This window comes from Python bivittatus, unplaced genomic scaffold (genome assembly GCF_059951505.1).
Source record: "Python bivittatus isolate LINGU-HERP-01145 unplaced genomic scaffold, Pbiv_v1 ctg000580_np1212, whole genome shotgun sequence".
NCBI classification, from domain to species: domain Eukaryota; kingdom Metazoa; phylum Chordata; class Lepidosauria; order Squamata; family Pythonidae; genus Python; species Python bivittatus.
Window position 1 is genome coordinate 4,344,430 of NW_028277087.1, and position 20,607 is coordinate 4,365,036.

At 47.2% G+C, this 20,607-nt stretch overlaps 1 protein-coding gene across 1 annotated transcript in view; it reads left to right on the top strand.

Annotated features, from left to right (window-relative positions):
• Positions 1-17,344: 17,344 nt before the first annotated feature.
• The window catches only part of EFNA2 (ephrin A2), a 209,032-nt gene continuing 205,769 nt past the window's right edge, over positions 17,345-20,607 (top strand). The window contains exons 1-2 of the mRNA XM_088149389.1: positions 17,345-17,629; positions 18,160-19,408. Of these exons, the coding sequence (XP_088005515.1) occupies positions 19,287-19,408 (122 nt within the window). The 5' untranslated portion in view covers positions 17,345-17,629; positions 18,160-19,286. The remainder of the gene's footprint in view (positions 17,630-18,159; positions 19,409-20,607) is intronic.

Here is a 20,607-nt window from a genome sequence, read left to right on the forward strand (position 1 = left end):
TTTCCAGATGTTGGGGTAAAAGCCACCCAGAGTAAGAATATGCCATAGCTGCAGTTGAGTGTTGGGCCTAGGCTTCCAGTGTTTGATGGTAAAGTGCTCCTGTTCTTGGAGGTTCCATTTGTTGTACAGTTGTTAAGTCGTATCTGACTCTTCGTGACCCCATGAACCATACTTTGCAGCCAGAGATGGAGACGCTCTATACAGACAGCAAAAACAAGACCAGGAGCTGACTGTGGCTCAGATCATGAGCTCCTTACTGGAAAATTTAGGCTTAAATTGAAGAACGTAGGGAAAACCACTAGACCACTCAGGTATGACTTAGATCATATTCCTTGTGAGTACACAGTGAAGGTGATGAATAGATTTAGGGGATTAGATTTGGTAGAGAGTGCCTGAAGAACTATGGACGGAGGTCCATAAGATTGTACAGGAGGCAGCGGCTAAAACCATCCCAAAGAAGAAGAAATGCAAGAGAGCAAAATGGCTGTCTGATGAGGCTTTACAAATAGCTGTGGAAAGAAGGAATGCGAAAAGCAAGGGTGAAAGGGAAAGATATAAGCAACTGAATGCAGATTTCCAGAGAACAGCAAGGAGAGATAAGAAGGCCTTCTTAAATGAACAATGCAAAGAAATCGAGGAAAACAATAGAATGGGGAAGACCAGAGATCTCTTCAAGAAAATTGGAGCTTCCATACAGCGATTAAAATTGATCACTCTCAATGTATCTGAAGCTCACGAGAAGAGCCGTAGCGGATCAGCCTGAAGGCTCGTTAGACCAAACTGTATTTTGCTGGATTTATTATAGCCAGCCAGAGACTTTTGGAGTGGGGTTGCTAATAATACTAATAATACTAATAATAATAATGACAATGACGATAATACTTCTTTCAACCATGGGCAGCCAACGGGCCTCTACAAAGACCCCCCAAGAGTGGCACAGCCTTGCATGGTGCTGCTGGGAGGAAGGGCAACTTCTAATATCACTGCCTTTCCACTTTTAAGTATAAACTTAGGAGAAACAACGCGCATGTTTTATTAAAAGGTATAAGCTCTGGGGAGCTGCGCAGTTCACTTCATCAGATGTTCAGAAGGGGGGAGTTCAGACAGACGGAGGACTGAAATTGGGCCAAATTGACTACTTCCTCCATCCGCCTAGCCCGGTGTTTCTCAACCTCAGCCACTTTAAGATGAGTGGACTTCAACTCCCAGAATTCCCCAGCCAGCATGGGAGTTGAAGTCCACACGTCTTAAAGTTGTGAAACCCTGGTTTAGCCATTCTATGCATTTGATAAAATGAGCTGCAGCCCATGAAAGTTTACGCCTTTTAATAAACTCTGTTAGTTGGAAAAGGTGACACCAGATTCCTAACCGTGACCGGCTTCCTCTGAGCTTAAATGGAGTCCGTTCCCGATTCAGGGGACCCCAGCCAGCTGGCCCACATCTGGGGCTCATCCCCCCCACCCCAGCTTTCCTTTCCCCAAAAGAAAATTGATCTTTCTGAGTCGAATTAAGAAGGGTAAAACTGTTGGGATGACTCAGCCCCCAAGACTTCCAGATTCTTGGACCGACTGTGCTCGAGTTCTTGAGTTCTGGCTCGCCAACCATGGATTCCATCTCCCCAGTTAAGAAACACTAGCCAGGTTTGTTGAGTTGTCCTTTGCAAGAAACGATCTTCTACCTTCCCTTCAGATGGCGGATTCACCGCCTCCTTCTGCTGGCCAAACAACGGAGTTTCTACATGGTTACTTGAGGGACCCCCCGTCTCCCATAACATCTACCTGGCTGATTCGACCCTGCAGGGTTGGTGCGCTCTGGGCTCCTTTGATTAAACGAGGTCATCTATCAGGACCCCAGAAGCACATCTTCTTTGTGGCAGCGCCTGCCCTCTGGAGCAAGATTCCCCCAAGATCTGGGTGACCCGCACTCTGCTGTCGTTCAGAAGAGCCGTGAAGACCTGGCTCTTCACCCCAGCCTTTGGCCAGGGAGAGAGAGACCCCTCGCTTCATCCTGCTTGCCATCTTTTATCTTCAATCTTTTATTCAACTTACTGTGATTTGTCTGATTTTTGTGAGCCACCCAAGTTGTTGGGATTCGGGCAGCATACAAGTTTAATGCATTATTATAATTATTCTATCCCTTTTCAGAGATTGCATCAAAGGTGATTATATCCCAGCATTTCCAAAATGGTGCGCTCCAGAAATATCAGGGCTGTAACTTGCAGCACTCCCATCCAGAGGGGCCCTAAGATGCTCTAAAGCAGCGTTTCTCAACATCAGCCACTTTAAGATGTGTGGAATTCCCGCAGCCAGCACACTGAACTGAAGTCCACTGTCAGGTTCAGCACAAACAACTCCACGAGACAGTACAGATACAGTTCTGTTGCGTTTATTAGCTTCCACCTCAAAGACAGAATCTCTCCAGGCCAAATCTAAACTTCCCAAGCCAGCAAGCCGAAAACACCGTGAATTCCTTAGGGTGGTGCCAGTCTCATCTTCTTAACCTTCCCACGCTCCTGTTGGGGGCTAAGGAAATGCATATCTCCCCGAGCGCGGCCTTCATCCAACCACATCCGCACATCCACATCACATCCACACATCTTAAAGCATGCTGGCTGGGGGATTCTGGGAGTTGAAGTCCACACATCTTAAAGTGGCCGAGTTTGAGAAACACTGCTCTAGACATTCGTTAGCTGTGAACTCAACTCCTGGCTGCCGGGCCATCTGGCTCTTACGTTACCAACTTTGTCCGGCCCCATCCCATTTTTTCCAGCTTTCTGTTTTGTTCCTGGACGTCTCCAGGTCTGCGGCCTTAAAAGCTGGAGACCCCGTTAGGGGAGGCAAGTGCGCAAATCCAAGGACTCACACACCCCTTCAAGCTTCTCCTTGCAGCCGAGGACTAGAAACATGCTGAAAAAGCTCGGGAAGAATTTCTTGGCTTTCTGGTGGATGCTGTTTTAGCTCTACTTGGGCTTTTGTGTATTTGCAAACTGCTCTTTTCATTTTGGCTACTTCCTTTGCCTCCGTGACCAGAAACAAAAAAGTCACGTGCCTAAGCGGAAAAACGTTAGTGCAAATGTTAAAAATGGATTAGGCAACTGAAATAGGGCCCTCCGCCTTGTCAGTTGCTTTCCTTGAGTCTGTGGCACGTTGGAGGACTGCGCTCCCCAAAAAGGGGCTATACCGCTCGTACCACCTCCAAAACCTGTAGAGTCCAGTGCAATTCTGTATCTTTTTTATCGCAGCTGGGCAGCGCCTGCGGACCTGAAGGCATCCTTCACCTTTGAAATGCATCTTTGGAAGCCTCCGTGCTTCCTCCTTCCCAGCCCCGGCACTCCGGCGTTCCCTAACCCCCATCGCCCCATCTCGGTCTTGTAGCATCCTTCAGATTTTACCCATTTGTCCTGTCCTTGCGTTTCCAGCTTGCTTTCTCCTATCCTCTCTCCACACCGGTTGCCATTTGCTCACGGCTCCTGAGCCGTGCCAGCTCTTCCCGCCGTCTTCCATGCGCACCGGCCCCACACACATCCCTCTCGCCTTCTCCTTTGACCTGACCTACATCACCTCCCGCCAGTTGACTCTTTTCTGTTTCGGTGCAAGGTTTGACCACAGCCTTCATTCCTGACCTCTCGCGACCCGCCACGCTCTGAACACAGAGCTGCTCCAGCGCTGGGGCTGCCAATCTTCCCTTAAATCCGTGCAAGAGCACACGCTTTCTGGGAAAGGCCACACCAGCGCTTTCAAGGGAGCTGTGGTCTTCCTCGCAGCACATTTGTGCTTGGGGGGGGGGGCTGAGCCCTGGCCTTGTGAAAGCAGCCGCCCCCGTGGCTGGCCGACGGGCCTGCTTGATCTGGCCTCGGGGAGGTGAAATTCAGCCCACTCCCCTCTGGATCCATGGGGCAGCTCTTGGGGGAAAACAACTCGCCAAACAGAAAAAGAAACTAAACCACCAAATTAAAGGGGACTCAACCCACCAGAGGCAAAGTTTTCAATGAGACAGAACTTTTTGTCGAAGAAGAAAACAACGTATTATTTCTGGGGTGCTTAAGAGCCTTAGGATACTGAGGAAGGGGCCCCCATAGAGAAAGCAAGGACTGAGTATTTTTTGGTATTTGGAAGTGCCCCCACCCCCACCTCAGGGTATAGGGCAGCTGATGGCCATCTTGGGTCCCTTAGGTTGGCAGGATATTTAACACGAGGCCTTATCTTAATGCATCAGGCTTGCAATCTGAATGAAGCACAGATATTCTGCAAGAGATAAATTGTCCCCCTGCCAGGTTTTATTTTTATTTTTATGGTGCCTTTGAGTCAGTCTTGGTTCCTGGTGGCTGCTTGGACAAGTCTGTGAAGTTTTCTTGGCAACCTTTTGCAGAAGTGGCTTGGCACGGCTTTCTTCTTTTGGGCCAGAGGGACCGGCCCAAGGTCACCCAGCTGGCTTTGTGCCTAAGGCAGAACTAGAACTCAGGGCCTCCCAGTCTCTAGGCTGGCGCCTTCAACCACTACACCAACCTGGCTCTTTAAAACATCCCTTTATGTCTGTTTAATCCACCATTGGTGTCTTCCACCTCTCGATCCTGGAAATTATGCCATAACATTGCTCCTTTGTTTTTGGACCTTGTGTGTTACGCAAATCTGGATAATTGTGGCTTTTCAAGAAACTGAGTTTAAACAAACCATGGATTAGTGCAACATCCCAAACAACTGCTTTATGTTATTTATTAATTTATATTTTTATCTTGTTTTTCATCACTAGGCCGCCACGTATAGCAAACTGAATAAATAAATAAAACAAATGATTCTTTTCCTTTTAAAAAGACAGCATTGATAACTGAAGACGCACCAGACCGCTGAAGCATCTTCTCTCTCGCTTGCACATGTGAAAGACCATCGTTCTTGGAGCTGTTTGATTTTTTCCCCTTTTCCTCTCCCAATAATTTTTATTTCTCTTTCTTGTGTGGTGCTAGTGGAGGAAAAACTGCCATTTTTTATTTTAACAAGCCTTTCACCTTGATAAAAAAAGAGATTTTCTTTCTTGTTTAAAGCAAAGCTGTTGGGGTGTGCGTGCGTGTATGTACAGCCAGATTGATTGAAGCCAGAACAGAAAAAGTGTAAATTACGCCTCTAAGCAACCAATCCAGAATTCTCACCCCCTCCTGGGGTGGAAGAGATTGGAGATTTCAGAATCTGGCATAATTAAGGTGTGGGGGGAGGAAGAGGCATTGTTACAAAGAAAGAAAATTGGGGAGGGAACAGGGAAAGGCAGTACAGGGGTCGAGGAGAAAAGAACAATGCAAAAAACATGTTTTTTTATTATTATTTTCTTCATTGAAAATGAGGACTCATTATGGGAAACGGAGATGACAGGGTTTGCACGGTGCCTGAAAGGGCCTCGGCATGAAAACACCATGATGCTTCTTTCAAGGGAAGCAGCTAGGAACGATTGTCCTCTTTGGTTGCAAATATTGTATCTGCCCGGGCATCTTGACGTGATTTTAAGCTTCGGCTGAACCACCGGAGGCTCCCCAGACAGTTTCAAACTCTTTTTGGGGTTTCAAGGCAACACAACGTTCTGGGGAAAAGCAGGAACCTTGGAGCGTCGGATCAGGTGGGACACGACCTCAGACTTGAAATGATGTGAAAAGGGGCCCTCGGCTGCCACCTTTGCATTAGGCCACGATCTGTGCCTTATTCAAATAAATGCACCCCCCCATCTGGTTGGCCCCCGTTTTGCTCCTTCAGTTGCTGCAAGCAACTAAATCAAGTCGCAATACAGATCCAGTTCTTTGTGCCCAATTTTAAGGCAATAACAAAAGGGTTTTAACTGTTGGGTTATGATCCTGGCTTGCTTGGCTCAAGGAAGCCATCATTCTGAGCTCGGATGTACGAAAAGTCGAAGAGCAAGAGAGCAGCCACCCCAGCGGAATAAATACACAGACCGAACAATTTCTGCTGAATTGGTCTGTCGCACCCACCGACATTCAAGGAAGGGAAAGAGCAGGAGTGAAGGGACTTTGTTCACAAAACATGTCCCTTACCAATATTTGGGTTGAGTAAACCAAGATTCTTGGCTTGAAGCGATCATTTAGGTCAGTGTTGTTCAAACCTGGCCACTATAAGATGTACTCTCAGAATTCCCCAGCCAGCATCTGTGGACTTCAACTCCCAGAATCCCCCAGCCAGCATGCTGGCTGGGGGATTCTGGGAGTTGAAGTCCACACATTTTAAATTGGCCAGGTTGGAAAAACACTGTTCAGACTTGTTCCAAATGAAGCAAACGGACACATCCTTCTCGTTCTCTGGATGAGCATGGTGTGCCTTATGACGGACAATCTTTCCCTGGGATGTTTTTATTCCTGGAAAAAAGCATCGAGAACTCTTGAGGCGATGCTACAACATTTTGCTGCAGACCCCCCTTCCCCCATGGGCGAGGCTCAACTAGGGACCTTTGGAAGCAGACAAGGAGTTTTGCCCAATCCCTAAACGCACGCCTCCGTCCCGCTCTTGGACAGACTGTCTGAAGAACGCCGGGTCTCTGGTTATGCTGAGTAGGCAATGCTCACCCCTCCATGTCTGTAAGACCATAAGCCCCTCTCCCTCTCCCTCCCTGCTTCGTTTCCATTGCAAAATTTTAGACAAGAGAGGCAGTTCTACCAGGCAGGCGACAACGGGCAACCTGGCATTCCCCCTCTCCTGCCTCTTCTTCCGTTGCAGCAGCTGCAAATACCAGCGTTGGCAGCTCGACTTGATAAATGAAAACAAAACCGATCAACTAGCGGGCAGGCTTATGATAGGTTTGCCTGGGGGGGGAGCAGTTTTGCTGACGGCAGCTTGGGGTAGAGCTGGATCTGACCTGGATGGATGGGGGGGTGGAACGGAGGGGGAGTCCGTATGAAAAGGCATAATGCTGAAGAAAGAGGTGTGGGGAAAGGCTAGGAACCAGTGGGGCTGGTTCCAGGGAATCCGTTGCCACCATCAAGGCAGAACTGGGGGTGCCAGTCCCCCAAAACACCTGGGCTTTCGAATAAAAAAGGTGCCAAATTTTGAAGGAGAAGCAGGATGTCATTTAAAAGACTCCCCGTGTTAAACCACAACAGTAAGGCTGACTAACCCCAATAGGATTTTGTGCACCTGTCTGCAAGATGCTTGCAACGGACACTCTGGAATAGCTCGTTTGCCAAAAAAAAAGGAAAAAAAGCTGGTTTGCTCATTTACCTCCCCGTATCAGAAAGCCAAGGCTGGGTCCACAAGCCCAACCCTGGACGAACAGGACAGGACGGAACAGAGCAGGCAGGGCCTGAACCAGTACATCTTCCCTGGTTCACACAACATGTCCAACCGAACCTCAACCTACAAACACAACTTTGGGTTAGTGTATTCTGTGAACCCAGATGCTGTGGGCGTGCCTGTAAAACAAATGCAGAGTAACGCAGGCAGGCTTAAACTCATTAGAGCCAGCTTGTGTAGTGGTGAAGGTGCTGGCCGAGAAACCAGGAGGTGGTGAATTTTAATCCTCCCTTAGGCATGAAAGCCGGCTGGGTGACTTTGGACCAGTCCCTCTCTTTCAGCCCAACCCACCTCACAGGGTTGTTGTTGGGAAAACAGGAGGCAGGAGTATTAGGAACATTTGCTGCCTTGAGTTATATATAAAAAAGGCAGCATAAACATCTAATATGATAATAAGAAGTCTTTAAAAACAAATCTGGCTTTGGGTGGAAGACTGAACTTTTCCTCATTGTTTGCAATTGCGACAGAAGCCGGCTTAGTCTTCTAAAAATATAATCAGTGATCTGTATATTTTCGATGGGAGAAATCCAGCAGAGGAATACCTGTGAGTACGTTAATTGGGACTGGAATTGCTGCTGCTAAGTGACATGGTTGCAAAGTGTGATGTCATGTGACTGCCCCACTTAGCGACGGCAGTTCTGGCAGTCTCCAGTTGCCATCATTAAGTGAATCCTGCGACACTGTTAAGCGTGACATCACGTGGTCGCCATTTGCAACCTCCTGCTGGCTTCCCCACTGATTCTTGCTTGTTGGAAACTGGCAGTGAAGCTCGCAAATGGCGATCATATGACCTCAGGGACACTGCGATGGCCGGAATTACGAGGACCCGTTGTAAGTCCCCCTCATTCAGCACTGTCATAAGTTTGAACGGTCGCTGAACTAGTGGTTGTTAAGCGAGGACTACCTGTAAAGGTATCAGAGGCTGGCTTTCTTAGGGCTGTCCCCACCGCTGGGTTCGTGCTCTCTCTCTCTCCAACTTGGAGGGACAAAACTAGATCAGTGTGAAATTCGCTGTTCCCGCTGCCAACTCCTCTTCTACCTCTTTCCACAGTCCCAGCTGGTCCCAATCGCCCTCCGAGCCGATGGCTGACAAAATGGGACCCTTCTAACCCCCCCTTGAGGCTCCCTCAGATGGTTTGGGGGGAAAAGAGAGAGAAAGGACATTACAAAGATCTGAATAGTGTTTAGTGGAAGGGTGGCCCTTTTTCCCCTGTCAAAAGGCCACATTCTGTCAAGGATAATTTGCGGGAGTCTGCAATGAAGTAAGATCACCCTTGCAAATGAAGCTTCTGTTTGCCAAGCTGCTTTTGAGTAACGGATGGCATTTAGCAATGTTTTCCAAACTAGAGCCTGCTCTGCAGGGTTTAGGGTACAGGTTAGGATTCCTGGAATTTCAGGTTGGGAGAAGCTGATTCACTCATCCTTTTCCCACTGACTCTTGAGCTAAATCAGTGTTTCTCAACCTCAGTCACTTTAAGCCATTTGGACTTCAACTCCCAGAATTCCCCAGCCAGCCTGGCTGGCTGGGGAATTCTGGGAGTTGAAGTCCAAATGGCTTAAAGTGGCTGAGGTTGAGAAACACTGATCTAAATAAAGAGAGAGCCTTCTTGGTTCCACCTGAATTAATGATTTTCTCATCCTCTCGAAAACAAGCAGGTCTTTAAACTTGAAGCCATTCTAGATGTTCTTCCAGAAGGCTCAGGGAAATGATGTAGGTGAGTGGTTTTGAACCACCAGGTTGATATTCCTGCTTGCATCCATTCTGGAAATTTATTTATTTACACAGAAGTTTGTTTATATTTATTTATTTATTTATTAAACTTGTCCCCGCCCATCTCCCCACAATGGGGGACTCTGGGCGACTTACATCAAATTAAAACCATAAATACATAATTAAAAGTTATAAAAAGAACCACACTTACACAGATAGGAAAAAGATAAAAAATCCAAGAGGCCGATGGAGGCCACACCAGGCCACTAAGGAGCTAGCTGACCCCATTTCTGACAACCTCCCTCCCCACCCCAGGACAGATAGCAGAGCCAAGTCTTCAAATCCCTCCGAAAGACCTGGAGTGAGGGGGCCAATCGCACCTCCGGGGGCAGGATGTTCCAAAGGGCGGGGCTACAGCAGAGAAGGCCCGCCTTCTGGACCCCGCTAATCGGAGTTCTTTTGCCGAGGGGGTCCGGAGCATACCCTCTCTGTGAGATCGGGTGGGACGGGTTGACATCGTGGGGGCTACCCCAACGATCAGACTCTACACACAAGAATAAGATGGAAGAAAACAAGGAGCAGTCAATACCCAAAATATAATATCCAATCAACATTGAAAAGTTGGCACAGGGGGGCTGGTGTCACGCGTGCCCCTTGGTTAAGGATGCACGAGCTGACGGATATCCAAGCCGTGCTAAGGAATATATTTCATGCAGCATCCTTAGGAGGCTGAAGAGTGAAACAGAGCAGGAAAAGGCAGTTTTTCAGATATGTCAACTTTCTCCACTTTGCTTCCAGGCCCAATTCAAAAAGCTGGGATCATCAGAACTCAGCAAGGAAATTATATAGGAGGAGGGCTAGGAGATGCATTCGGTTCATCTTTTAATGCAAACTTACCAAACCTGAGCTTCCCAAATCAATAGGAAAACTGGAACGAGATTCTCCACTGAGATCTACATTTTTCCAGATTCTGAAAGGCGATGTTGCAAAACATTTACGAAAGCGGGCATCTCAGGGAAAAGAGTGACTTTAGACAAAACAACATGTATATTTGTGGGGGGGGGGGTTGTGTTGATTTCTTTTTTATATTAATGCATTTTGGAGGACTTTCTATCTTGCACAGCGTTGATATTGTCAATAAATATGAAATAAAGCACTTTAAATGACTGGAATTGCTTGCAAAACCTGAATTAAGAAAAGAGCAATGAGAAAATATTAATAGGAAAGAGATGCATGAAAATGCGTAAAGAAATTGCCAGGGGATGTGGAGACTGGACGGAGGGAAGCAAAGGTTGAACTACATGGAAATTGAGAAATTTGTTCATCCCTAGACAGTAGGAAAACTCACGTAACACATTGAACCCAGCCAAGTGCATTCTAGTGAATCCCAGTCTACGTGGCTAATTGTTTAATGCATTCTCTAAACCCAGAAACTTGTATGAACTGAACCACGGTCTCTTCAATTAAACACAGGTAAGCGGGCTGCTTCGGTCTGAGCAAAAATGTCATTCATTTGGATTTCCTTCAGCTTAACGCATTGCATGAAGCTGGCAGCCATTCTGGCTTGTAAACCACAGTCCATGACGGAGTGCACATCCAGCCAAAGAGAGTTTATTCAATAAACCATGATTAATCTATGGGTTACAGGTAGTCCTTGAGTTATGACAGCAATTGGGACCAGAATTTACATTGCTAAGCAATGTGGTCTTAAAGCACATCATGTAACTGCATCGCTTAGTGACTGCAATTCTGGCAGTCCTGGTTGCCATTGTTAAGCGAGGACCGTGTGGGTTGTTAAGCAAGGACTTCATGTGACTGCAATGTCCAGCCAGTTTGCCCACTGACTTTGCTTGTGGGAAGCCGGCAAGGAACGTCAGAAATCGCAATCATGTGACTGCAGCTTGCTGCGATGGCCGGAACTCAGAGGACCAGTCGTAAGTACCATTTGTTCAGCACTGTCATAACTCTGAATGGTCGCTGAATGAATTATCATAATCAGAGGACTTCCTGTAGTGTAATGTGTGAACCCAGCCTATGTGTGTTTTTTCAGTTGCCCCGATCAATCAATTTTCTGTTCAGAGGGACTATAAATCCTAGGATCCATCAGTAAATGCTAACAAGGAGAAAAAACCAATTTTCTCTCTGTTCCTGCAAGTGGACACAGGAGTGGCTTCTCCATGTGCCCTCTGTCCTTGTCCCCTGAAGTGGAGAAGAGCATTCATCTGTCTGGCCTAGAGGCTGGATTTGCTTTGCACTTCACACGAAGACTTATTGACTCCGCTCAGGTTTGGCAAATCGTGAGAAACCAGCCCGCCGCATCTGGTTGAGTCAATGTACAATGCGCGAACCTCGATTTTTCACTTGAGAAAAGTAAGTGGCGATTCAGAAGATTTTTAAAGGCACCGCTGCTAGGCTAGGATGGGGCCCAGAGACCCCGTTTCTTGGGTCCAAATAATAATCTAATCCAGCTTCATTTACCTTGATACTTTACTGATGTGCTGGGACTACAGTACCCCAAATTTCCCAGCCCAGTGGTGGGGAGTTCTGGGAAAGCTTTCTGGTGGTCAGGGAAAGATATCCTGATTGCTTTTCTTCTCTGGTCCCAGGCTGAAGCTGCCTGAAGTCTGCTGGATTTGGAGAAAGCAGCTGAACATTGCTCTGTCTCGAACAGCGTCAGAGGTGCCCCATATTTGATTCTCCACAGCTCTGCCCTTGGCGAGAGAACAAACTGTCTCCGTCTTGAAGATCTGTAGCAGAAGGTGGCGCATGAGAATGCAGTCAAGGCAATTAATTATTGAATATCCTACAACCGAGGGATAAAAGAGCTGTATAAATGCATATTATTATTGCATAATTATCACCATATATTTTCTCCCATGCCCTAAATTCTCTCTCTCCAGCACACACGCACACACACACAAAATACGTTGAGTAATATTTGTGTTGCTGGAATATTTTTACTCTCTTTTCTTCACTTCTGTGCACGAGTCCCATTCGACACCCCATCTCTCACACCTCCTCCTTGGGAAGCTCCTGCCATTTGTCACCTCTCTCCTCCATCTTTTCGGTGGCTGCATTTTAAGCCCTGGGCTCGGCTATCCAATCGAGAAGCTGCAGTCCAGCACATCTGGAAGCGGGCGAGCTTTGGGAGTCATCTCGGTTAGGATGGAGCGAAGCGGCTTCAGAGCTGGATTCCATTAGCCCAAACGGCCCGGGAGAAGTTTGCCACACTCATTCGGCAGCCTAGAGGTACGTGCAAAGGGGGGGTGTCTTTCTTCAGCCAGAGAAATGCATTAAAAAGCTTCACGCGTTGGGTTTTACCACGAAAAACGCCCACATGCCGTGCATGAACAGGGTGGTGCAAAAAGCTTTACGTGTGAGCCGTTTCGCATTCAAATTGTCCCATGTCGAGTTCGAAAAGTCCCCTTTGTAGCACGAAGTGGCCCCTTTTAAGCTGGCATTGTGCTGTTTCAAGCAGGCGGGAAAGCGTTTCGAGCTTAAAATACTTAGCTTTAAGTTTTGAATCGGACGTCTTGCACACCTCATAGCACGGAATAAATTGGGAGGGAAGAGGAAAGTTGGGTTCGTGATAAGAACCCCAGTGGGAAACGCTGGAGATTAATAATTGCTTTAACATTATTATTATTATTATTATTTAATCCCATCTTTTATTTTCATTCATTCATTCATTCATTCATTCATTCATATATATATATTCAACTCAATGCAGTGAATATTCCCAATATTCCTGCCTCCTATTTTCCCACAACAACAACCCTGTAAGGTGGGTTGGGCTGAAAGAGTGACATGTCTACAGTTCTACAACATTTCTACAATTTTATACATTTATTTGTGATGCTACCTGCTCCAAGCAGGGGGTTCGAATAGATGACCTCTGGGGTGCCTCTCAACTCTGTGATTCTATGCAATAGCACCCCTACGTAAAAGCAGATAGCCACATCACAAATGAGCTCCATGTATCGGCCAAAGAGAGTACAACTCCAGGGACACTTAATTTCACCACTGCCTGAAAATTAATTCAGTCCATCCTTTTTTCATTAGGCAGGGAGCCCAGACCTATCCAAAGGATTCTCTTCTGCCTTCGAGGAACACTAATTATGGAGGAATTCTTTGCCTTTTCTTGCTGAAAAGACCCTCTCTACAAACTTTTAAAGTGAAAATTTGTATCTGCGCTTGCTTTCTTCCTCTTCCCTCCTAAAACCTTTTCTCTTGAATCATGTCTTTTAGGTTGTAAATCTGAAGGCGAGGACCTTCCGATCTGCTTTATAATAGACCCTTTGGGACTGGAAAGCAGGATTCAAATGCTTTAAAGGAGTAAATATTGTTCCAAACATGCTTCTTCCCCAAACCCACACAGGTTTCTGTTTCAGGGTAACCCTAAACGGCTGACAAAATCTTGTCTACAACCTAAACCAACCGATCCAAGGAAGACGAAGGCAATCTTTGGAGACCTGAAAAGCTGTGGGTGCTATCCTGAAGCACAGTGCGAGGAAATAAATTGCAGAACTATCTGGAAACAAGGACTCCTAAATTGTTTCCAAGAAAGTAAACGCAATCTGCAACTGTTGGTAGAAGCCAGCAGCTTCTACCTCGCCAGGTAATATGAGAAGAAACTCACTGAAGCAGAACAAAAATCTTTAGCCTAGTATCCTGTTTCCAGTACAGGTCAGCATTATGTGTCTCCAGGAAGCCTGTGAGCAGCGAATGCAACATTTCTTCCCCATGTTTTATCCCCTCTGTCAGAAGTAAACGGCCTCCTGCTTTGGAGGCCCATTTTGAATGAATGTGCACCACACATCCATCCATTTTGTTGCCATCAAGTCGTTTTCAACTCCTTGCGAACACGTAGGTAGATTTTCACCAGGAGGATCTGTCCCCAACCTGGTCCTTCAGGCCTTCCAAGGGTGCTCCCATCACCACCTTAACTGAGTCCATCCCCCTTGCTGCCGGTCGTCCTTGTCTCCTCTTTCCTTCCACTTTTCCCACCATCAGAGCTTCTCCGGAGAGCTGGGTCTTCATATAATTGTGTCCGAAGCAGGATCAGGTGAGCCTGGTCATTGTTGCCTTGAGTGAGAACTCTGGATTGATTTGTTTGATGATCTATCGGTTTATTTTCTTGGCTGTCCACAGCCTTCTCAGGAGTCTTCTCCAACCCCAAAGTTCAAAAGCATCAATACTCTTCCTATCCTGCTTCTTCAAAGTCCAACTTTCACTTGTACAATTCTGATCTTTGTAGGTGCGTGTGTGTGTGTGTGTGTGTGTGTATGCACGGCCAGGGCCTTTGGTGAGTGAAGCCCCTTCTGGGTGATGTGGGTTTGGTTTTTTGGGGATTGCTGCCTTTTATTCTTTCGTTCTTACTGTATTGTTTTTATTCCTTTTAATATTGTTACTTGTGAACCACCCAGTCATTGGTAGTTGGGCGGTATACAAACTTAATAAAAAATAACAATGAATATGTCTCTTTGTGTGTGTATACACACATACAGTTATTGTTATTGTTAGCAGAACTTCTCCATAAGAACATAAAAGCCATTTCTTTAAAAAACCCTCTGCTGTCACTCCCCCTTTGCTGCAAGGAGTTCCTCAGGTTTTGCTAGGTAGGGTTGGTTGTGTGAACGTTGCCTGGGTTGAAGATAAGAGGGGTGAGAAGTTGCAAGCTGTTTTTGGAAATGAGAGAGAGAGAGAGAGAGAGAGAGAGAGAGAGAGAGAGAGACAGCAGAAACCTTCAAGGCCGGGAAAGGAACAGCCACACGGCTGTTGATTCAAAAAGGCGGAAGGAAGAAGACCAGCCTAAGATTGAAACTTTGGGACTCAGGTATGAGAGAGAACAGGACTGCAGAGCGCTGTTGGATGGAGAACTTCATCATACTGTATGTGTGGCTTCCTAATTCTCTGCAATAAATCTACTTATCTAACCTTCTCAACTTTTCTTGGGAAAGTAGAGCTGGAAGACAGTCCAAGTGCCGCACGTGATAGGAAGGACCGACATTACATATTTTTTTTCCAGGTTCTGTCCCCTAAATTTTTCCACAGACTTCCTCAACCTTGTCCTTCTTAGCTTGTTGAGATGACAGTTCCTGGAATCTTTAACCAGCATTCCCACCTATTGGCCTGCAGTTCACCCTAAGCCATAAACCATGATTTATAAACCACAATAATTGGTTTCATACAACACATTACTGTAAGCCAAAACTCAACGTACCCCATTAAGGTTTAAGCGAATGTGTATTCCAGGTTTTCACCAGTGTTATAACTTACTTTAGCCAGTTTCAGTCTATCACTTTGCTAATAGAAAATGATACTAGCCTGTCTTACAGGAAAGTTGTAAACACCAATTCACTCTGATTTTAGTTAAGAAGAGGGGGGTAAAACCATTTTCCCCAACCCTTCCTGTGGTAGGAAGCGACTTATGTCGGTTCACTTCCCTCCAGCTGATGACACTGCAATTTTTATAAACTATTTTGTCACTTTTTAATTAGAAGAGGGTAGCACTGACTGTAATAATGGGACTGAGATTTGTATAATAATAATAATGTTTTGAAAACTTATTTTAACAAAATACGATTATTGCTTATGATATATTATGTCTATGCTCGTGCAATAGGCTTTACCCATATTAATGAATTAACAGTAACCGCTTTTGAGATATACACAATACTCTGAGCTCCGTGGGTTTGCTAAGCCACACACAAAATTCAGCCTCTGCGTGTGAAACCACGTGCATTTCCATCACTCTATTCCCGTTTAGGGCAAGCCGTTTTTTCCACAGCGCAGAAAAAGTATAAGACATAGTAAAGCAAGTTTGCACCACCTTGAGTTGCTCTGTTTCTCCATTCTTGCAAACCGTCCTTGCTTCTTTCTAGTCCATCCATCTATTGCTCCCTTTTGCTCTTTAACAATTTAGGTTGGGCAGCTCTGGTTGCGCCCACATCACATGCACCATTAAGACCGGTCAGTTGGGGCACATTTGGTCAAGCATGTCACAAGCCCAGTTATGTTCACGCTATTCTATTCAAGCCAGGATCTCTAATCTAAGATTTCCTTGCAAGCCAACATCCTGTTGCCCAAATCCCACTCACTCAGAAAAAGGTGCACACAAATTCTCAGCCGCTGACCTGTTGGAATTTTTATAAAAATAAACTGAGCCTCCAGCCCTCGCCGCCTCTTATATGGGAATAACCCCCACTGAACTCAAGGGGATCATCTTCCTAGAGCTAAAAGATCTTATGCGTAAAGATTCAAGAAGCATTCACTTCCCACCCACTGGATCGCTGAACTCAGCAACTGGGTTTGCACACTGCACTAACCACAGTTCTATGCTTGCTGCTAACCCGCCAGTGACCTTGTTTTCATATCTTGCTCAATCAGTTTGCTTAACCATGGTTTAGTGACCAAACCACAGTTGGATAAGTCTGCACAGTACACTACGCCATCCGGCACAGTTTTGCAAATCCAACATGAACTACCCAGGGTGACTTGGTGCAGCCTTTCCCAGACAATGCTCCCTCGATGCGGCGAGTGGGGAGAAGTCCCAGGGGGTCCTCCCAGCGCACCTGGAAAATGCCAGGACTGGGGGTCCCAGTTTAGACCGCGGTTTCTGGGTGCTCCATCTGCTCAGCCCGCTTGCCCGGTCCTGGCATTTTCCAGGTGCGCTGGGAGGACCCCCTGGGCATTGTTCCCACTCGCCGCATCGAGGGAGCATTGTCTGGGAAAGGCCGCACCAAGTCACCCTGGGTTCTGGCTGGACTTCCTGGGGGCAGGGGGGTCACGCCGCGTCGTCGCACCCCCAAACTCTCCCAAACGCCCAACGCGTTTGGACAGCAAGCCCTCCCCTCCCCTAAATCCCACCCAGGGGAAGGGGAGAAGAAATGGAAGCACCCCTCCCACCAATGGGGGGGAGAAAAGAGACCCCCCCTCACTTTTTAATGCAGCCGATTCTGCACATCTGTAAAACCCGAGGCGAGAAAGCGAGAAAGCAGGAGAGATTTACCTCTTTGCGGCAGCGGCGGCGACTTCCCAAAGTGCCCCTTGCAAAAAAACAAAAAAAACCCGGCGTGTGTTTTAATGCCCCCTCCTCTCCTCCTCCTCTTCCTCTTCGTCCCTTCTGGACCCTCCCCTCTTCTCCCTGTCTTCGCCCGGACCCCCCCCCCCAGACGTGAAATTGACTCCAAGCGGCGGCGGCGGCGGCGGCGGCACATGGCAGAAGGTGGGGCTCCCCTCGCCGGCCAACCAACCTTGAGCCTGGGCGGGCTCCGCCCCGATGGAACGCTGGGGAGGGGGCGTTCGGAGAAGGCGCCGCGGTTACTTTAGGGTTCCCGGCCAAGTGGCAACAATGTATCTCTTTTGAAGAGGCGCGCGGAGCCCGGCGTGGCGAAGCTCTCGCAGGACCGGGGCGGCCGGAGGGGAGAAGTCTCAGTAAAGTGGCGCGGCGCAAAGGAAATCGCCGGCGAGGCTCAAACGAAAAAAAAGAGAGCCTCGACCTATCTACCGTCTCCCCTTGCTTGCTTGCTTTCTCTCTCTCTCTCTCTCTCTCTTTCTTTCTCTCTTTCCGTCTCTCTCCTCCTTTTTTTGCAATTTGGTTCCGGAACGGGGAAAAAAGAAAAAAGGAAAGAATAAGGTGGGAGCATGTTTTATCCAGAATCACGTTGCAGGCGCGTGCCTTTAAAATCAGGATGGGCATTGCAGGCTTCATCCTAAGAAAAGAAATCCTTTAAACTGGGAGGGGGGGAGAGGAGGGGGGAGGGAGGCACGGGGAATATGCACCCATAGCACACACCTTGCATTTTTGGATCTTTCCCCCCCCAGCCCCCACCTGGGCTTTTCTCCTGCCTTCCCCGCTTCCCCTTGCAACGCGGCTGTGCTGCTGCGCCTCGGGGTCCTTTCTTCTCGGTGATAAGGGGAGCTTCTCGCATTGTTTTAAAAAAAGTGGAGTGAGAATAAAAGCAGAAAAAGTAGATTTGCGGGGGGGGGGAGCGCCTTTCCTCGCAAGTGAGAAACCTGTTGTGTGTCTGGGGAGGGGTGTGAACCGCAGAGGGCTATTCTGGAGGGCTTCAGGAGGGGAAGGAAGGAAAATGAAATAGAGAAACTCAATATTTGCTCAGTATCCACCTTATTTATTTATTTCCCGCTCTGTCTCTTCTTTTGAAGGAAGAAGCCTCGGTGTGACAGATGCTGTAAGAAAGCAGAGGAGAAGACACCAAGGAAAAAGCGGAACCCCTCTTTAAACGGGAAAGCTCGGACTAAATCGTGTATGTATGTTTGGAATCTTTTTTTTTTTTTTTAAATAGGCTTATTTTGTTTTAGGGAGGAGGAAGAGGAAAAAAATTTCCTAATCTCCCATTTGGAAATTCAGTTTCTGGGCAACTGATTGCCATCTGGGAAAGAAAGCGCTTGGCTCTTGAAAAGCTTTTTTCCCCCCCAAAAAACAGAACCAGGAATTGTTTTAATTCCTTTTTGTTGCTGCTGCTGTTGCTGTTGTCAAGGGTAGACATGGCAGAATCCAGAAGTGACTTCAGTTCAGACTTTGCTTGCTGACTTGACAGTTTTTCTGATTTTTCCTTCTTCGGGAGACGGGGAGACCGTTAGGGTGCAGTCTTCGGAAATCCTGTGATTTCTAGCCGCTACTTTCCCACTGGAGTTTTCTCTCTCCTCTGAAGCAGCCCCACTGTTGAACCCCTCGACGGACTGAGGTCTCGCCGTGGTTTTCTTTTCCTGCCTGTGAAGAGTTTGAGAGCAGGAGAAGAAAGTTTGCTGAGCGCTTCCTTTTAGTAAAAGGGCAAAGCGATCCACACCCATCGGCTCCTGGAGGACAGACCTTCTCTTCCTTTCAAAAGCCGGCTTTGGTTGCGATACCGAATCTTGATTGCTCTGCAGATGCTCCCAAACGTGGATGGGCAATAGGCTCGGGCCCTCAGGATGCTCCATCCCGTCATTCACAAGAAGATTTTAAGAACTGCAAAGGTGCCCGGAACCTGCTCCATCTCCATGCAATGAATTAGGAATCTGAGCCCAAGAAAGAGTTTGCATCCCAAAGGGGGGAGGGGGGGAGAGAAAGGCAGACGGAGGAGCCCCAGCTATTGATCTGACCTCTCCCACCCACCCCCAGACATTTTAAGAAAACATGCCAACCGGTTGCATGCTTCGTAAGCATCAAAGCTCTGCAAAAAAATAATACGTTAATAATAGTCATAATAGTCATAGTAATACAAGGCAAGAAAATCACTGAGCAAAGCGGAAGGAGGAGAGAAGAGAGAGCCGAGCGCCAATCGAGTAAAATGCAACTTTCGGAGGTCGCGGCCCTTCTCGTCACCCTGGTTGGGGTTTGTGTCTGGACGGAGGACGGCACCAAAGTTATTTCGGATCGCTACGCGGTGTACTGGAACAAGACCAACCCTAGGTAAGTGGAAACAGGAGCACGCCAAGGCCACCCGTCGTGCTCTGCAGCTGGCCAGAGGTTGAGAACCGTGCTCTGTCCTCCGTGGCGTTGGAACGGGGTGGGGCTCTGTGGGAAAGAGGTCGGTTGGGGCGCGCGACGTCTTGGACCTTCCCGGGAGGTTTGGGTGGGATGCTTGACAAAGTGGGAGGAAGAGGAGGAGAAGTTCTCCCGTTTTTATGGCTGAAATGGAGGTAGCAATCTTTCCTCTGGCTCCCCCCCCCCCCTTACAAACACATTCACTAGGAAAATTCCTGGAAGGAGACTGCTGGAGGCAAGATTTCTAGCTCAGCTTGGGAGTTCAGAGTGGAAAATGTGTTTCTTCCAAACTATCAACTTCTTCTAAAAATGCACCCAACGTTGTGGGTTGGGTCACTGTACAAGCCGTGCAGAGGACGAAAGGAGAGTTTGGAAAGTGGAGTTTGTCCTCTCTGGCACGAGGAGAACTGAGAAAGATTAACCTACAAACTTGGGGAAGTTACCTGATTTTTTTAAAAAGAATGCAAACCAATTTTTTTGGGGGGGGGGCATTTTAGCTAGCAGAGAGATGCTGTTTTCGTCTCTTTCTAGCTCAGCTGCTGTGATCTTGGGTAATGTTGGGGTTTCTCTCTGAAGTTTAGATCCTACAACAGGCAGAGGCGATCCCACGTACCTACAATTTCTAATGATTGCAAATAATTTTTCTTTATACTAACCACCAGGCTGGGATATGTTGCATAAAACTCTTTTGGTCTCTTTTTGGAAATGGATATTGCTTAGTCATCATGGAGGGGGGGGCACTGCAATGAATGGTTATACCTGGATTTTTTAACAAAAAATTGGGTCAGGTAGTCAGTCTTTCCTCTACCAATCTCTCTTGAGGCTAAGAATGCTAGGTTTGCTTAAATTTCATATCTATTTGCTAGTTTCAGGCAAACTTAGATAAATTTCACTGGGGAGTCCTCTGTCTCTTGTCTCCTCCCCATGCCTCGATTCCCCAAAATAATTCAACATGGGGGGGTGGCGGACACAGACACACACACACACACACACGCAGCTGTCCTACATTTTGGCACCTTGTTGAAAATAACAAATATTTAAATCATTCATCCAGAAGTCAGTTCTAGGAAGTCGTAAGTCTGTGCAGCCGAGGAGAACAATTTTCTGAAGCAGTGCAGACTGTA